Source organism: Gastrolobium bilobum, unplaced genomic scaffold (genome assembly GCF_033153095.1).
Source record: "Gastrolobium bilobum isolate Gb01-03AN ecotype WA unplaced genomic scaffold, APGP_CSIRO_Gbil_v1 utg55347, whole genome shotgun sequence".
NCBI classification, from domain to species: domain Eukaryota; kingdom Viridiplantae; phylum Streptophyta; class Magnoliopsida; order Fabales; family Fabaceae; genus Gastrolobium; species Gastrolobium bilobum.
This window is the reverse complement of record NW_026899179.1, coordinates 960-17961: the sequence shown is the minus strand read 5'-3', so window position 1 is coordinate 17961 and position 17002 is coordinate 960. Positions and strand designations below refer to the sequence as shown.

Sequence of the window (17002 nt, the reverse complement as noted above, 5' to 3'; positions counted from 1 at the left end):
TCTATGCTCACCAAATAAGACAACAAAACCCAACAGAGTCTCAACAACAACAACATGATAATAAATATAAAGCAGGCCAACATCCAAGCATGTCATCATAAAAGCATAATCTCAACTCAGCTCCGGTCTCCTGCCGCCCGAGGTCTCAACCCCCGAGTTACCTGAATCTGAAATATGTGCCCCAAACGTGGGGTGAGAACTCTAAATAGAATTCTCAGAAAGACAAGGGGTTCTCAAGGATTTCTCCACCCCCAGCTCACTTACATATGCAATATAAGTTCTAAAAGCAGTAAATCAGTAAAAGTTCCAAAATCAGTGCAATGCAGCAGAATAATCATGTCATGTGTGTCAACTATTCTACTGGCCAGAGAAATGCAGGGTTTACATACGTCTATTACCTACAATCAGTGCAAGTCACTACTTGCACCCACCCACAGAATCACCCTATGGTATATCTCCTACATACACAGGCTTACCGTCTAGGTGGAACAATGTAACACCTCGTGTATACCCAGTTTGTTAACATGTCATCGTATTAAGCCATGCTTAATTAAAATTGCGTAATATCTTTTTCTTTTCAATTATGACGTCATTATCCTTACCAAGTTGAATTACTTAATTCATTTCAAAACATTGCCTGTATGTAAATTGCAAAAGACAGCTAGCTGAAATACCTCAATATAAAATTAACATCAATATGTCTCTAGTCACGGAACTACAACACGTAGACCGGACAACCCTGATAGTTTATACAACGCAAACAAACTTAAACATCGTCAAATCAATATGGCATGGACAATCCCCACGCTCACCAAATAAACAGCATACTCATCAAGTCTCAATACAAACAACATGGTAATGGTAAAAGCATAAAACCAAGCAGGTGCATCAGCATAAACAGCAAACATGATAATCAACTAAGCTCCGGCCTCCTGCCGATAAAGGTCTCGGCCCTTGGGTTACCTGAACCTGAAATAAGTGCCCCAAACGTGAGTTGAGATCTCTAAACAGAAATCTCAGTAAGGCAAGGGGTCCTCAAGGATCTTCCACCACAAGCTCACTTACATATGCACTATAAGTTCTAAAACAGTTCAACAGTATAAGTTCCAAAATAGTGCAATGCAACAGATAATCATGTCATGTGTGTCAATACTAATCTACTGGCCAGAGAATGCAGGAATACGTCTATTACCCACACTAGTGCAAGATGCCACTTGCACCCACCCACGGTGTTACCGTCTTGTATGACGCCACATACTTAGGCTAACCATCAAAGTGGAACAACACATACATATTAAAAGCCATTGCACATAAAGCTCAACAACATTTTCTATTATCAAAGCATGTAAAAAATAGCATGCATGTAAACCATTCTTCCATGGGGAATGGTGGAACCACACAATGGCTAAACCGATGACACAAAGCTTACCTTGCAAGCTACCAATGCAAAGAGTCCAACCAATATCAAAGCCCAAAACAGCAGAATCACAATCTGTTTTGGACCAACAATCATATCAATATACAATATACAAGCATATGACATAAAGACAACGTCTTTCCTTTACTTTTCACGTCTTAAGGCTTCTCACAAAGCCACAAGCCCTTAATCACTTGATTCTGACTTAGATTAATCAGTACAGAAGTCCTACTTCATCAAACTAGGGTCCACAAACCCATAACAACATTCTGAATGAACAGTGCATCTACTGTTCTTCGAAAACCCAGAATATCCGAATATTCGTCGGGGGCATATCCGGATATCAATATCCGGATATCTGACTGGCAATATCCGGATATTCAGAACCCCATATCCGGATATTCATATCCGGATATCCATATCTGGATATCCATATCCAGATATCAATATCCGGATATTTCTAACCCAATATCCGGATATTTTGGGGCAGAACTCAGATTCTGCATTTCGTAAGATATCAATCCAAGGGTTCCATTTTTACCTATTACAGAAGCTTAAACATGCATTTCTAGGTGTGTTTAACCTTACCCAACCTTAAGTTATGATCTTTAGCTTGTTACATGCATCAAGGTTCCATTTTTAACCATTAAACTCATGATCAAAGGTGATGAAACTTACCCAAGCTCAAAACTCAGAAAAGGTTGCTCTTGGAGCTCACCAAACCACTTCAAAGATTCTGACTTTGAAGGAAAACGAAAATGGCCACAATACAAGGTCCTTTCCCAACAAGGATGACTCCTTGAAGCCACACAAGCCAAGAACAAGACTCCACAACACCCAAACCAACAAGTCAGCACCCAAACCTCCCTTACACTGACCCTCTAGCTCAGAAATGTCTCCCTCTACAAGTTCCCAAGGCTAGAATGCACTCACCCATGGAGTTTTTGTGAAGAAAAGAGGGGAAAAGATACTTGGAAGGTCAAGCAAAGGTGGAGAAGAGAAGGCAGCAGCAAACCCACACAAAACCCACGTATAGAGGCTGATTATGGCCTAGGGTTTTGTGCAAAGTTTATATATATAGGCAGTTAAGACTTAAGCACACAGTAAAAACGTTAATTGCTACGTTTATCATTTTAATCCCAAACTTAGGATTCTGAACCTACTCATTTTTTTAAGATTTGTCATTTTTTTTATTTTTCGCAGCACCTTTCCGGTACGCGCTTTTCCATAGCCAGTATCAGTTCTGGCACCAATTCTCATTATTTTAACTTGAAACTTGTTTTACAAGTCCTATATATTATTCTAGTGACATATACACACTTTTAATAATTATATGATTGATAACATGCTCTATGTGATAACATGCCATATAGAATAGTGTTGCCATATTGTTGCATAACCTGTTAAATTACATGTGCATGATGATTGTTATGTTTGTATGACTATATTAATAGTCATTATGGTAATTAATTCATATTTCAAAATTTTAAATGTAATTGTTATTACATTTATTAGGTTGAATTAATGGTCATTATGACGATTAATTCTACTTTTTGAAATATGTGCATAACGAATTTTATGATCGTTACGAAAATTATTTTGGTTTCAAAATTATCCTCATAAATGATAATTATTATGATTGCTGAAATCTAGATTAATAATTAAATCAATTATTTGGATAATTTAAATCCAGAAAAATAATTTTGAAATATATGCATAACGAATTTTATTATCGTTATGAAAATTATTTTGATTTCAAATTATCCTAATAAATAATTATTATTATGATTGTTGAAATCTAGATTAATAATGAAATTAGTTACTTGGGTGATTTAAATCTCGAAAAATAATTAAGAAAATTTTCTAAGAGAATAGTCTATTTTACGAGTAATTTGTGGATCTTCTAAAATGATCATGTGTTAAACACGCGCTACATACCACAATCATATATCATGATTGTGTGAAGAGCACACTACCTATCATAACCAGATTTTAGGACCTTAATGATTTCAAAATTCAGATAAGCTAAGTGATGCACGTTCATCAGCACTCTTACTTACATAGTTTTTGAAATCAAACATAGGTTACTCTCATTTAAAGAATTCTTGGAAATTGGAAAATTTCTTATTTTGAATGGGAGGAGATTTAAATTAAGAAATTAATTTAACCTTCAAGCGCATTATATGACCATTAATAAAATAATCATGCGAAGTCCCATCAGATAAGCATAATTGTATTTTATTATATTGGACCTAAATAATTATGGGAGGAGATTTAAATTAAGAAATTAATTTAACCTCCAAGCGCATTGTGGGCCTATCAATAAATAATCACGTGAGGCTCTAACGAATAAGCATGATAGGATTTTATTGGGCCTTAATAATTTCAAAATTTTAATAAAGTATTGTACGACCCAACGTCGACAATACTAAGTTATTAAAGATAATTTTGAAATTAAAAACTGAATTGAACAGAGCTTATAAAAATTCTCAAATAAAAATATTGAATTGGTGAAGGTTTTAAATTAAGTATTTAATTTTAAAACATGAGGGCTCCATTTGTGGGTCCATTAATAAAATGGTCATGTGAAGCCCCGACAGATAAGCATGATCGGATTATATTTGATTGGACCTTAATAATTTCAAAATTTTAGTAAGTATTGTACGGTCCGTCGTCGGTAATATTTGGATACTAAAGATAATTTTAAAATTAAAAAATGGTTAATTACATTCAAATTTGGTAAATTTATTAACCCTCCCGGCGAGGCTCTGATAATGGCATCGACGACCCAAATAACAATTTTAGTTTTTACAAGCGACTTGCCCGACGTAAACCTTGTAAAGATAAACTAAAGGATTGTTAACAATAAACAAGAGTAGTTATGAGAATCTACTTGCACTTCGTTTGTTTATTGCATTATTTGTATGTAATTGTTTATGTAGCACCGATATCGACACGGGACACGTCACACGATACGACACGACACTCCGACACGTTAATTCTAAAAAATGTTAGATTTCGACACGTTAGGACACGTTTTGATATTAAATAATATTTTAATTTATGTAGTGTATATTATATTTAATATTCAATAATTTAACAAAAAAATGAATTTAAACTTATAATATTCATAAATTTTGCAAAGAAACATAAGATATCTCAAATATTTATATTAAACTCAATAAAATGATAATCGCAATCAAACGAATCTAATAGTTGGAACTAAAAACTCAACGTAACGTAATCTTTGAACCTTTTTTTGATTTTTTATAACGCGTGTTGGAGTATCGGGGAGTGTCCAAGTGTCCGAGAGTGTCGGACATGACACGTCAGGGTTTTCGAAGTGTCGGTGCTTCATAGGTAATTGTGTGCTTTATAGATTTTTCAAAAAATATCTTAGAAATGATTTTGAGTCAAAAACCTCTAGATGTTACCAACTAAGTGGAAAATACATTTTTGATATTGTTCTAAAACATGAAGCTAAAATTTGTCCTGACAGTACAAGGGCCATAGCAACCTGCAGAGGATACATCTAAGGAAACAAAGACGCAATACTCAGATTGGAAAAGGACAAATATAGTAGTTCGTTATTATGTTCTTGTCAGTCTTTCCAAACACTTGCATAAGAAAATGTACATGGTTAAGAGTGGAGTAGAGATGCTTCAAAATCTTAATGACATGTTTGCTATGTCTAGCAGCTCTGCTAGACAGAATACAGTCAACGCAAGTTTTGCTAAAAGTCTTGTTAAATCCAAGGGAAAACCCAAGGGTGGTAACAAGAACAAAATAACTTGGTTATCAGTTGTCAAACCAGTTTCTATGAAGAAGCCGCAAGGCAAGTGCTTCAAGTGCAGACTGAAGGTACATTGAAAGAAATTTTTTTCTAGAGGTGATGAAAAGAACCAGACATAGGCATATTAAGGCCTGATCAGTGAATAAATCATTGATTCAGGAATCACTGGTTATTTTTGTTACTCTTTGCAGTAGTTCAAACATGGCATACCTGTCAGCAGTGGAGATAGATATTTTAAGCTCGAAAATGGGAACTTGTGTCTACATTTGCAGTAGGACAAGTTATTTAAAAGACTATGGTTTTAGGTGACTGTTTATTTGTTTCGAATTTCAAGAGGAATTTAATTATTGTTAGTTGTTTTGGTTAAAACATGGTATGACAATGCAATTGATTCCTCAGTTACATTTTGAAGTTCATCTTTATCTTGTTTGTTCTGGCATATTGTTTAAATAGTCTTTATTACCTATGTCTTATACCCCCTCAATTTATTATGTTGAATGGAAAGGATGATGAACAAGAACATTCACCAAAGAAATAAAAGTTTCAAATGAAACATAACTTGGCCTTTGTGATTGAGTCACATTACCTCAAGTAGGAAACATGTTTTAGTTAAAAAAGGGATTAAAAGTTCCATAGTCTTTGAACTAAAAGCTACATGTAAATCCTATTTGGAAGGTAAAATGGATAAGCAATCTTACAAGGTCAAAGGGATTTGCGCAAATATTTAACTAGAACTGGTGCATACTAATGTATGTGGACCAATTAGTGTTCAAGCTAGAAGAGGTGGTGAGTACTTCATTATATGAATGGTTCTTCTGTTTTGGTATGAAAGTAATTGGGAAGCCAATTATATTCTTGGTATAAAACTCTTATGGGACCGGAAGAATAAGTTGTTAGCATCACCTCAGGCTACTTACTTTGACAAAACTCTTGCCAAAATTCAACATGAGAATTCTAAGAGAAGAATTATAATTCTCAGATTTGGAATTCATCTTCCTAAGGAGTAACTATAGACTTCTAAGAAGGAAGAATGCATGAGGAGGATACCTTATGCTTTGGCAAAAAGTAGTCTTATGCATACCATGTTGGGTGTTAAACCAGACATCTGTCACACAGTGGGAGTAGTGAGACGATACCATTCTGGACCTAGAGGAACACTAAATTATTGTTAAGCATGTACTTAAGTATCTTTGGAGAACGAGAGATTATATGCTGGTATATTCTAGTGGGAATCTTGAAAAGCTGAGTTTTAAATAATTCAGTTATTTCAAGTGGATATTGACTCAAGAAAATCAACCTCAAGCTATAAGTTTTACTCAACTAGGGGTGTAAATGGGCTGGGCTGGGCTTTGGCCTTTTTGGCCCAAGCCTACGTCAAAAAAAATTCAGCCTATCTGGCCTATTAAAGGCTTTATTTGTAGGCCATGCCCGACCCATTTTTAAAAAGAAGAAAGCCTGACATGGCCTACAGGCCTTGTAGGCCTCCCACTGTAGATACTAAGAAAAAAATAATTGTATAGAGCAAAGAAAGTTTCATTCATGCATGTACAAATAATTCTCTTTAGAAATATAAAATGACAAACAAGAGTGAACATAATACCCCAGCTCTAGAATGTATATCATAGAGGAATAGAGTCAAAGAAATGAAGAAAATAAGAAAAATACAATTACCGAATGTTGAAATAAAGTCTACAAGAGAATGTCATTCATCCAAAAAATTTTAAACCACCATCAAGATAAGGGAAAGAAGAGTATTATTGAAAGATCTTCATCAGTAACATCATAATCCAGCAAGGTACCCATTACTCCATGGTATTAAGCTGCAACAGCATGTAAAATTTGGAGACATTAGACAAGTTTTCCTTTCATAAAATAAAATAGCACAAAAAGTAAGAGATATTGGTATCTGGTACTTTGCGTCTTTGCCACATAAAATAAATATTATTTTATTATTTTATTTTAATAAATTAAATAGGCCAGCCTACAAGGATGTAGGCCGGGCTTGACAAAATTGGCCTATGGCCTATTTGTTAAAAAAGCTTTTTTATAAGCCTAAGCCTACTATACTTTTCTGAAAGGTCGGGCCTGGGCTGGGCTCAATGTAGGCCGGACCATAGGCTGGGCTGAGTCAGCCTGACTCATTTACATCCCTATACTCAACAAGGATAGGATTAGAGGTGGATCTTGTAGACCTAGTTACTAAGAGTTTGCCTGAACTTGTGTTCAAGGGGCATGTTACTTCTTTGGGTCTTAGGAGGATCCCAGACTTGGATTAAGCGAGTGGGAGTTATTGGTTTCATTGTGCTCTTGGAGTAAGACAATGAAACAATGAAATCATTTTCTGAATTTCATAAATAAGGTTTTATTTATTTATTTTGCGCACTATTTACAAACATCAAGGTCCAGATCAATTGTGGAGTATATGATCATATCGATACGTTCATGGAGGACATGATCATAGGTTCTCACAATTGATGAATAGGTTCACAGCTATTAAATAAAGTTGGGCACTTTATTTAGGCCGCAATATTTTATGAAATGGTTTTGTCCGAGTCATTGTAAAATATTGGTGTGAATTAACATTCACATTGAAAGGATCAAGGAGAGATTGATCAAGGTTGTTTTTCTGTCATAAGGTGTCAAATCTCCAGTTAGCTATAGTTATGTAATTGCTCATAATCCTGAGTTTCTTATAAATAGGTAATCAAATAGTTTTCATTCTTTGATTTACCAATGGGTGAGGTTCGATCTATTGACGACCAATAACTCGGTATTTTGAAAGTGAGATTATTTGATTATCGGTATTTATGAGATAAACAACATAGAATTTGTAGGATATGTCCCCTTGATATGTTTCGGTACTTGGATATTGAAGACACTAGCCAGTGTATGTAATCCATTAGAGAAACTATCATAGTCAAGGAAATAAATAATTGATTGAGTTACAGAAAACTTGTCAATCAATTATAGACATTCTACAAAGGGGCGATGCATATTCGTGTTATAAGTGTTATTAATCTTGGAGTTCAAGTTCAGGCATTTAGTGGAATAGCACCGAATTAGATAATCATTCGTTGATTATCAAGAGCTTTGATTAATAACATATGGTAGATCCCCAGGCTAGCTTAAGAAACGGGATGAGACAATTTCAGTTGATGACGACTAGTGGAATACATGGATTTGGACTTTTGGCTCAAGTTTGTACTCAAGAGCAAGTGGGAGATTGTTGGATTTTGCTCTTTCAAAAAAACCCGACAGGGTCTAGTGTGTAAGAAGAGCCCAAGAAACCTAAAGTCCATTCTGCTTATGGCTAGGGTTTCTTGGAACCCATATATATTCTACATTTATAATCATCAGCCTCGATCTCTAGTCTTCACTTGGTGGTTGCAGAGGCTGAGGTAAGGCCAACTCTCTAAAAGAGAGAGAGTGCCCACACACTTTCCATTTCCCCTTGAGACATAGTCTGGAAGATCTGCCACAGTCCAGTTTCAAGGAGGTTGTTCGTACTGCAACGCTAAAGAGGTCAGTTCGTGAGTTCGTGTTGTGACGCAAAGGACTTTAGTTCGTGGAGCATCATCTCGAATCTGTGTTACAAGAGGTAATTGTAAACAGTGATGATCCTTTACATTCAAACTGCAATGGTCTAGTCGCTTCCGCATAATGTAATTGCTCTTACACAAATCCCAACTTGAGTATCATAGTACTTTTGGGTCATCTCTTACTCCGCTGCAGCACTTGAAGTTTCTAGCACGTTCAACCCCCCGTCCAAAAGCAGGTACACCCAAATCTTGATTTTAGGATAGAACACTTAGCATCACAAGAAACTAGTTATACGCTTAAAGGTAAAATATAATTTACATGTGTTGAAAGAATACTCAAGGTTGAACAGAGTGGTAGGAGACTAATCAAGGGCGGTTTATAACTGTATCTGGGGACAAAGTGTGCTCAAAGCTTGGTTGCATTTTTCTTCTTTTTTTAGTTTGATCATTCGTACTTGCATTTCTATGGCCACTTGATTTTTCTATTTTTCTGATACTATACTAACATAAAAACAATACTCCGAAGAAGTAACATTCAATGACACGAACAATATCTTTGATTATGTGGTGCCATATGTTTAAAACGTTAAGAACTTAAATATGAATGATAAGATATAATCTTGAATGGAACAAATTATTATTTTTTCTTTCCTATATTTTTGTATAATATTTGTTAACTTCGAGTCTACAATGTCATGCTTGTTAGAGTAATATCGAGTTTTTTTGCGGAACTCGATAGTCTAAAAAAAATCTCCTTTATAAGTTTTCAACTTTTAATCCCGCTAGTGGTTTTATTATATGTTGCTAGAATAGAATACCTATGGGCTTGACAATTTATGATATAGCAGGTCCAAATTTGGGGCCGAATAGTCACAAGCCTAACCATTGGGGTGTAATGGCCAGGATGTGGTGTTCAGTGTTGGCTTATTGGTTGCCAGGATTTTAAACAATTGCTGGGGACTGTTTTGCCCAATTCATATTGTCGACATTTTTCCGGAAACTGTATTACATCTCAACCAACTCAATGTCACTCACTCTCTGTTTTCATTGTTATTTTTATAGCTTTTTAAAATATATAATAAAACAATTTTAGGATTAAGATTGGGGATAGGATATTGTTATATCAAATAATATTGCCACCAATGTTACTATTATATTTTAACCGTTAATTTTCGCAAATCAACGATTATCATTTATTATGAATTAATAATTAATTAATGAGTTTGATTTGTGAAAATAATAACTGTTACTTAATGAAAATCTACGGTTAAAATATAATAGTAATATTGATAATAACATTATTTGATAGTAACAATATTATATCTTTAAGATTTTGTATAGTTTTTTATATACTATACACAATCTAATCACATTAGTTGAATATGAGCTGTTGGGGATCTGGATTCTCTAATGTGAAAAATCACATGATTATGTCATGTGGAAAATCATAATCATACAAAGGTAGATCAATGGTAATAAAGGAGGAGAGAGAAAATATATTAAAATAGGTAGTTATAAAATCATAACCGTTGATTTACTTTTGTATGATTGTGATCTTCTTACATGACCATGTCATGTTTTTATTCATATTAGAAGATCCATTTCTGAGCTTGTTGGACACTTAAATACAGTTCCTTTTTGGACCGGAGAGGTTACAATTCGTATAAGTAATTGTTTGGATCATTTATTTTTTAAATTAGATGATACTTATAAATCAAAGTTAAGCCAAATAAATTTTGAAAGCAACTCTTATAATGAAAAGCTAAAATAAAAAGCTCTTGTAATGAAAAGCTTTATTTATAATGAAGAAAAAAACTAAAAGCCAAAAGCTTTTAGAATGAGCTTTTTTTAAAGCTTTTATCAACTTTTTTTGAATTGTGTTTTTTTTTTAATGAAGAGCTATAGAGATAGAGTTATATAGAATTTTCTTGAAATATGTGCTTCTAACTAATTTTTAAATTAAATTTTTTATGTAATCACCAAATAACTTTTAATTCTTTTTTTTAAACTTTTTTATTAACTTTAAGTTATAAATAGCTTCTAATTTAAAAAAAAAATTAAACAAACTCTGAAACTCACTACACACGCGCACATATTATTATATAACGAAGAATGATTAGATTTTTCCTATTAGTGGCAATCTGGATGCACTGAATTCGATCATGGTACATTGTTAAGCGCATACCCACTTAATGAGTGCAAGTTACCCAAATCCTATATCCATAATTTGAATCTATAGGCCCCTAGTCAAATCCCGTTTACTTTCTCAAGGCACTTGGAGATTTGGCTATTCGCTCAACAACGCTAACCCTTTGTTACACCAAAACAATCTTATGCGTACCTTTTTCTGTGACTATTGAATGCCCAGTATCTTCCTTTTTTACGTTACAATGTCCTCTTTTTTAGTGATTAGCAAATATCTTTTAACTTCATGAATATAGATTGCGGTATTTCAATGCCATGACAGTTGAAGTTCTCTGTAATTTTCTAACGCATCATCACAATGAACTTATTCTCTTTTGTTATGGATATGAATATCATATCCCAACTACCTAGTAAAATATCCAGAGGGATATTGAATCAGTTACATCTCAACAACCTCAAACAATTAAAAGGATATGAGATAAGGATCACACCCCAACAGAAAGAGGGAATCCAGCTACAATGGGGGGATTTCAGAGGCACAATCCTGGGAAGGTAATCCTATAAATAAGAGCCTAAGAACCCTAGGTAAGATTTCAGAACTCATTTATTACTTCTGCCCACACTGTGCACACACCCACCCCTTGGCTATAAGCCTATTGCTTGTGCGCAGTGATTGGGACATCGGCTGTAAGCCTAGTATACACTTGATATACACTATCTCTGAGCGCATACCTTACAGTATAGCAATACGGTCTATCCAGGACCGAACATTGGCGCCGTCTGTGGGAAACCGTAAATTTCGACTCCCACCCCATGATGACGAACACACGTTCGACGTCGGAAACATCCCAAATGCCTCCGCGTCAACCACAGTCTCAGCCTTATGGCATGCCTCAACACCAACCTGCGTCGGAACAGCCCCAATTGGAACTAGACCCGGTGCTGGTTGAGGTACAGGTCGGCGAGGTCGGCACACAAAGACCGACTCCCAGACCCCAACTGAACGCAACAGTTGCGGCAGTTCGTCAGCCTCCACACAGTGAGCCACCAAACGTGACAAACATGGCCATGGGAGCAATCCTTCAAAGGTTGCAAGAGATGGAAAACAGATTTCTGACCCAGCAGCGCATGGATGCACAAAGGATGGCGACGGTGGAGGCTGAACTGAGGACTTTGAACGCGGAAAGCCAGACTAGGGGAACCGGAGGGGTCGCAAACAACCGACCTCCCCAACAACATGCGGAAGGCGTACTTCAGAACGCCGCAGGCACCCAGCATCAGAACGCTGAAGACCTCCTGCATCAAAATGTTGGAGAACGACCTAGAAGGCCCGACAATTCTGGCGATGGAGGACCGCGGCAACTGAACGCGGCCCCACTCGAAGGGCACGCCCAGAATGGGCAGAACCTTAACCTCGGTAACAACCGAAATGGTGGTGGGCCGAACGACAACCAGGACGAAAATTATCTGGAGGATGAAGAGGCTAATGATAGCCCATTCACGGAGAGGCTCATGAACTTGGCCATTCCGCCGAGATTCAAAGGCACCAGGATACCTCCATACGACGGAAGTCAAGACCCAGAAGCCCATTTAGAGGCTTTTAAAACCGAGATGCTATTCAACGGGATCACTGGACCTATTAAGGCCAGGATCTTTGCGACAACGCTGACTGGCCAAGCGATGACTTGGATAACCAGGCTCCCTAGGAACTCAATCGACTCGTTTGAGGACCTAGCTCGGACCTTCTGACTTAACTTTGCAACAAGCAGGGTGCATCCGATGCAAGCCTATGCTTTAGGAAGAATCCGGCAGAAGGAGAACGAATCGCTGAGGAAGTACCTCGACCGATTCAAGGATGCCGCCCTCAGGGTACGCGGGTTAACTGAAGCAGTGCACCTCCACTTAATCATCCGGGATTGGATGGCGATTCCCCATTGGCGAGATCCATCTATAAGAACCCGGTGAACGATCTGGAGGGGTTCAGGAGAAGGTCGGACAAATACATTGACGTGGAGGACATGCAAAAGGTTTATGTCGAATCACGAGGACGAAGCCCTACTCGTCGGAGCCCGAGTAGGAAAAACAACAAAGATCGGGATCAGAAGGGATCTAAAAAAGCAAAGGACACTCGTGATAAAAGGTCGGAAGACCGGTCACCAAGGAGGAGATATGATGACTATACACCCTTAAGCATGGCTAGTTCTAAGATATGGAAAGAGGTAGCACATACCGAAATGTGCAACGTCGAGAGACCTCGACCTCTCAGAGCCAAGTTCGGGTTAGATAAAAGCAAATACTGCGCATTCCATGACCAAAACGGTCACTACACAGATGATTGTTGGGACCTCCGGGATGCAATTGAGAAACACGTCAGGGAGGGAAAGTTAAAGCAGTATATCATCCGAACACAGGGCAAGAAAAATAATAAGCGCAAGCAAAGTAGCCGAAGCCGAAGTCGAAGCCCAAAGAGAGAGGATCGAAAGGACCAAAGAAAGGACCGACCTTCCAAAGGCAAAGAGGTCGATGAAAAGGACGACGCTTTTCCTGAAGCCGAGTTCGAATGCAACGTGATAAGTGGAGCCCTAGGAGGAGGAGGAGACTCGGCCAACGCCCGGAGAAGATACCTAAAAGAGGTCATGTCGGTAAGGGACATGCCAACTTTCAAAGAAAAGGACGGCAAGCCGGCTCCCCCAAGACTGTTCTTCACTCAGGAGGAACTAGCGAGGGTTGTACCCGGACACACTGACGGATTGGTGATCACCGGAGTACTAGTCAACTGCCGAGTCAAAAGAATTTTTATTGACCACGGAAGTTCAGCTGACATCATTCTCTGGGACGCTTTCCAGAGGATGAACTTGGACGAGAAGGACTTGAAGCCATGTATCACTAAGCTGGTCGGGTTTAATGGAGCAACGTCCCCTCCAAAAGGCTACATCGACCTAAAACTGACCTTGGGCACGAAGGATTCGTTCCGATCTGGTAGGGTTCGTTTCGTTGTAGTGGACACCTCGTCTTCCTACAACGTAATTATAGGTCGGCCCACAATTCATGAATGGGATATGCTGATCTCCACCAAACACCAAGCATTGAAAATGCCTGGGATGAACAACGAGGTCGTCACCATAAGAGGCGATCAAGAAGAGTCAAGAAAGTGCTACTACGAGACTCTACGAGTCCATCATGGAAATCCATCATCTCCAACTCGGCTTAAAGAAGGAGGAACCAAAGGCCAATCCCTGAAGACGTGCGGAAGAGAGGTCAACTTGGTTGAGCTCGATGTAAGGGAGGAGCTCTTGGCACCTCGTCCTGAACCCCAAGGAGAATTGGAGGATGCCGACATTTCAGAAGACGGCGAAGGACGCACCAAGGTGGGAAAAGACCTAAGCACGGAATTCAAAGAGGAGCTGGTTTCTTTGTTAAAAGAAAACCGAGACGTTTTTGCGTGGAAAGCTTCAGAAATACCTGGAATTGATCCAACCTTCTGCTGCCACAAGCTCTCCATGTACCCCGGTTCACGGCCAGTATCCCAAAAGAAGAGGAAGATAGGGACAGACCGACGTCAGGCATTAAATGAGCACGTCGACGAGCTGTTGGCAGCCGCATTCGTGAGGGAAATACAGTATACCACCTGGCTGTCCAACGTAGTAATGGTAAAAAAGCCAAGTGGGAAATGGAGGATATGTGTGGACTATACCGACCTCAATAAGGTCTGCCCAAAAGACTCATACCCCATGCCAAGCATTGACCAGTTAGTTGACAATTCGTCAGGATTTCAGCTGTTATCGTTTATGGACGCGTACTCAGGGTACAACCAAATTCCGCTACACCCCGAGGACCATGAGAAAACCGCCTTCATCACCGAGAAGGAAACTTTTGTTACAAAGTCATGCCTTTCGGTCTCAAAAATGCAGGGGCGACATATCAGCGGATGATGAACCGCGTTTTTCAAGGGCAGATCGGAAGAAACCTTGAGGTATACATCGACGACATGATAGTTAAGTCGTTGCAAATGTCTGCACATATAAACGACCTCAGGGAAACTTTTGAGCAGCTGAGAGCTCACAGGATCAGGCTGAACCCGGCGAAATGCGCTTTTGGGGTACCAGCTGGAAAGTTCCTGGGCTTCATGCTTACCAACCGGGGAATAGAAGTGAACCCCGACAAGTGTAGGGCCGTGCTCGAAATGAAGCAGCCCGAAAGTAAAAAAGAAATTCAACAGCTCACTGGACGCCTTGCGGCCCTAACCAGATTCTTGCCCAAATCGGCGGAAAAGGCTTTGCCTTTCTTCAAGCTTCTCAAAAAGGAAGCCGAATTCGGATGGGGAGAAGAATGCAAGAACGCATTCGAAAATATTAAAAGTTGCCTGGCCACTCCTCCCGTACTGACCAAACCAGAACCTGGGGAAACGCTGATCTTATACTTATCAGTCGGGGAAGAGGCCGTCAGTGCCGCCTTGGTACGAGAAAATGACAAATCACAACAGCCGATCTACTTTGTGGGTCGGGCCTTGCAAGGGCCCGAGCTTCGTTACCAGAAGCTCGAGAAAGTCGCATTCGCACTACTTACCACGGCGAGGAGGCTCCGACCTTACTTTCAGAGTCACCGAGTTATTGTGCGTACGAATCAGCCCATCAGGCAAGTCCTCCACAAACCGGACCTCGCTGGCAGAATGATAAACTGGGCAGTCGAACTCTCAGAGTTCGACATTGCATATGAGCCCAGGCAGGCGATAAAGTCCCAAGCGCTGGCCGACTTCATCCTGGAGCTAACCCCATCCAATGAAAAGGAAAAAGGAAATGATGATTTCTGGACAATACACGTGGATGGGTCGTCCAACTCCAAAGGAAGCGGAGCCGGGGTAATCATTGAGACCCCGGAAGGAGTGTCCATCGAGCATTCACTTCACCTGGCCTTCCCGACTTCTAATAACCAGGCTGAATACGAGGCATTTATTGCCGGAATCATACAAGCAAGAGAGCATGGAGCCAGAAAAATCAAAATAATGAGTGATTCGCAGCTGATTACCTCACAAGTTGAGGGAAAATATCAAGCCAAGGGTCCTCTCATGATGAAGTATCTCCACCAGGTCAGGGAACTGCTAGCCGATTTTGACGAGGTGATAATTCAATACATACCTCGGAACGAAAACAATCGGGCCGACATCTTATCCAAACTTGCCAGCTCAAAGGGCCCAGGAAATCATCGCACCGTGATACAGCAGAGCATTTTGGAGCCGACGTGTGTGATGGTGATTACCGAGACTGAGGATTGGAGAGGACCCATAGTGGCCTACCTGGAAAAAGGAATCCAGCCAGACGAAACGCAAGAGGCCAGAAAACTCGTGAGGAATGCGGCCTGCTTCACCATAATAGAAGGGCAACTCTACAAGAAGGGTTTCTACACGCCCATGCTAAAGTGCCTAGGCAGAAGCGAGGTCGAATACGTGCTGGCCGAGATTCATGAGGGCATAAACGGGGATCACATGGGAGGAAAAGCTGGCCAGAAAGGCATTGAGGGCATGATACTATTGGCCAATTACGGAGGCAGACGCGAAGGAGCACGTCAAAAAGTGCGAACAATGTCAGAAGCACGCGCTGATCCTCCGTGCTCCCCCAGAAGAGCTGCAAAGTATCACGGCTCCGTGGCCGTTCTTCAAATGGGGGATGGACCTACTGGGACCCTTCACTGCAGCGGAGGGTCAACTCAAGTGGCTGATAGTAGCTGTCGATTACTTCACCAAGTGGATCGAGGCCGAACCCCTCACCACCATTACCTCGGCAAGGATACGGAGATTCTTTCAGAGAAACCTAATAAGCCGATTTGGGCTTCCTGCCGAGATAATAACAGACAACGGAACGCAGTTTGCTGACAAAAAGTTCCAAGAGTTGATGACCGACCTCAAAATCACACACCGGTTTGCATCAGTCGAACACCCTCAAACTAATGGACAGGCCGAGTCTGCCAACAAGGTGATCATCAATGGGCTGAAGAAAAGGCTTTTTCAGGCCAAAGGCAATTGGGTTCAGCAGCTACACCTCGTCCTATGGGGTTACAGGACGAGTGTTCAGTCTGCTACGGGAGAAACTCCCTTCAAGCTAACATATGGGT

General features: G+C 39.5%; 1 protein-coding gene across 1 annotated transcript; it reads left to right on the top strand.

The window, feature by feature from the left end:
* Positions 1-14825: 14825 nt before the first annotated feature.
* LOC133287993 (uncharacterized) lies at positions 14826-16763 on the top strand. Its single transcript, XM_061485690.1, has one exon. The coding sequence runs from the start codon at positions 14826-14828 to the stop codon at positions 16761-16763; it is 1938 nt and encodes a 645-aa protein (XP_061341674.1).
* The last annotated feature ends 239 nt before the right edge of the window (positions 16764-17002 follow it).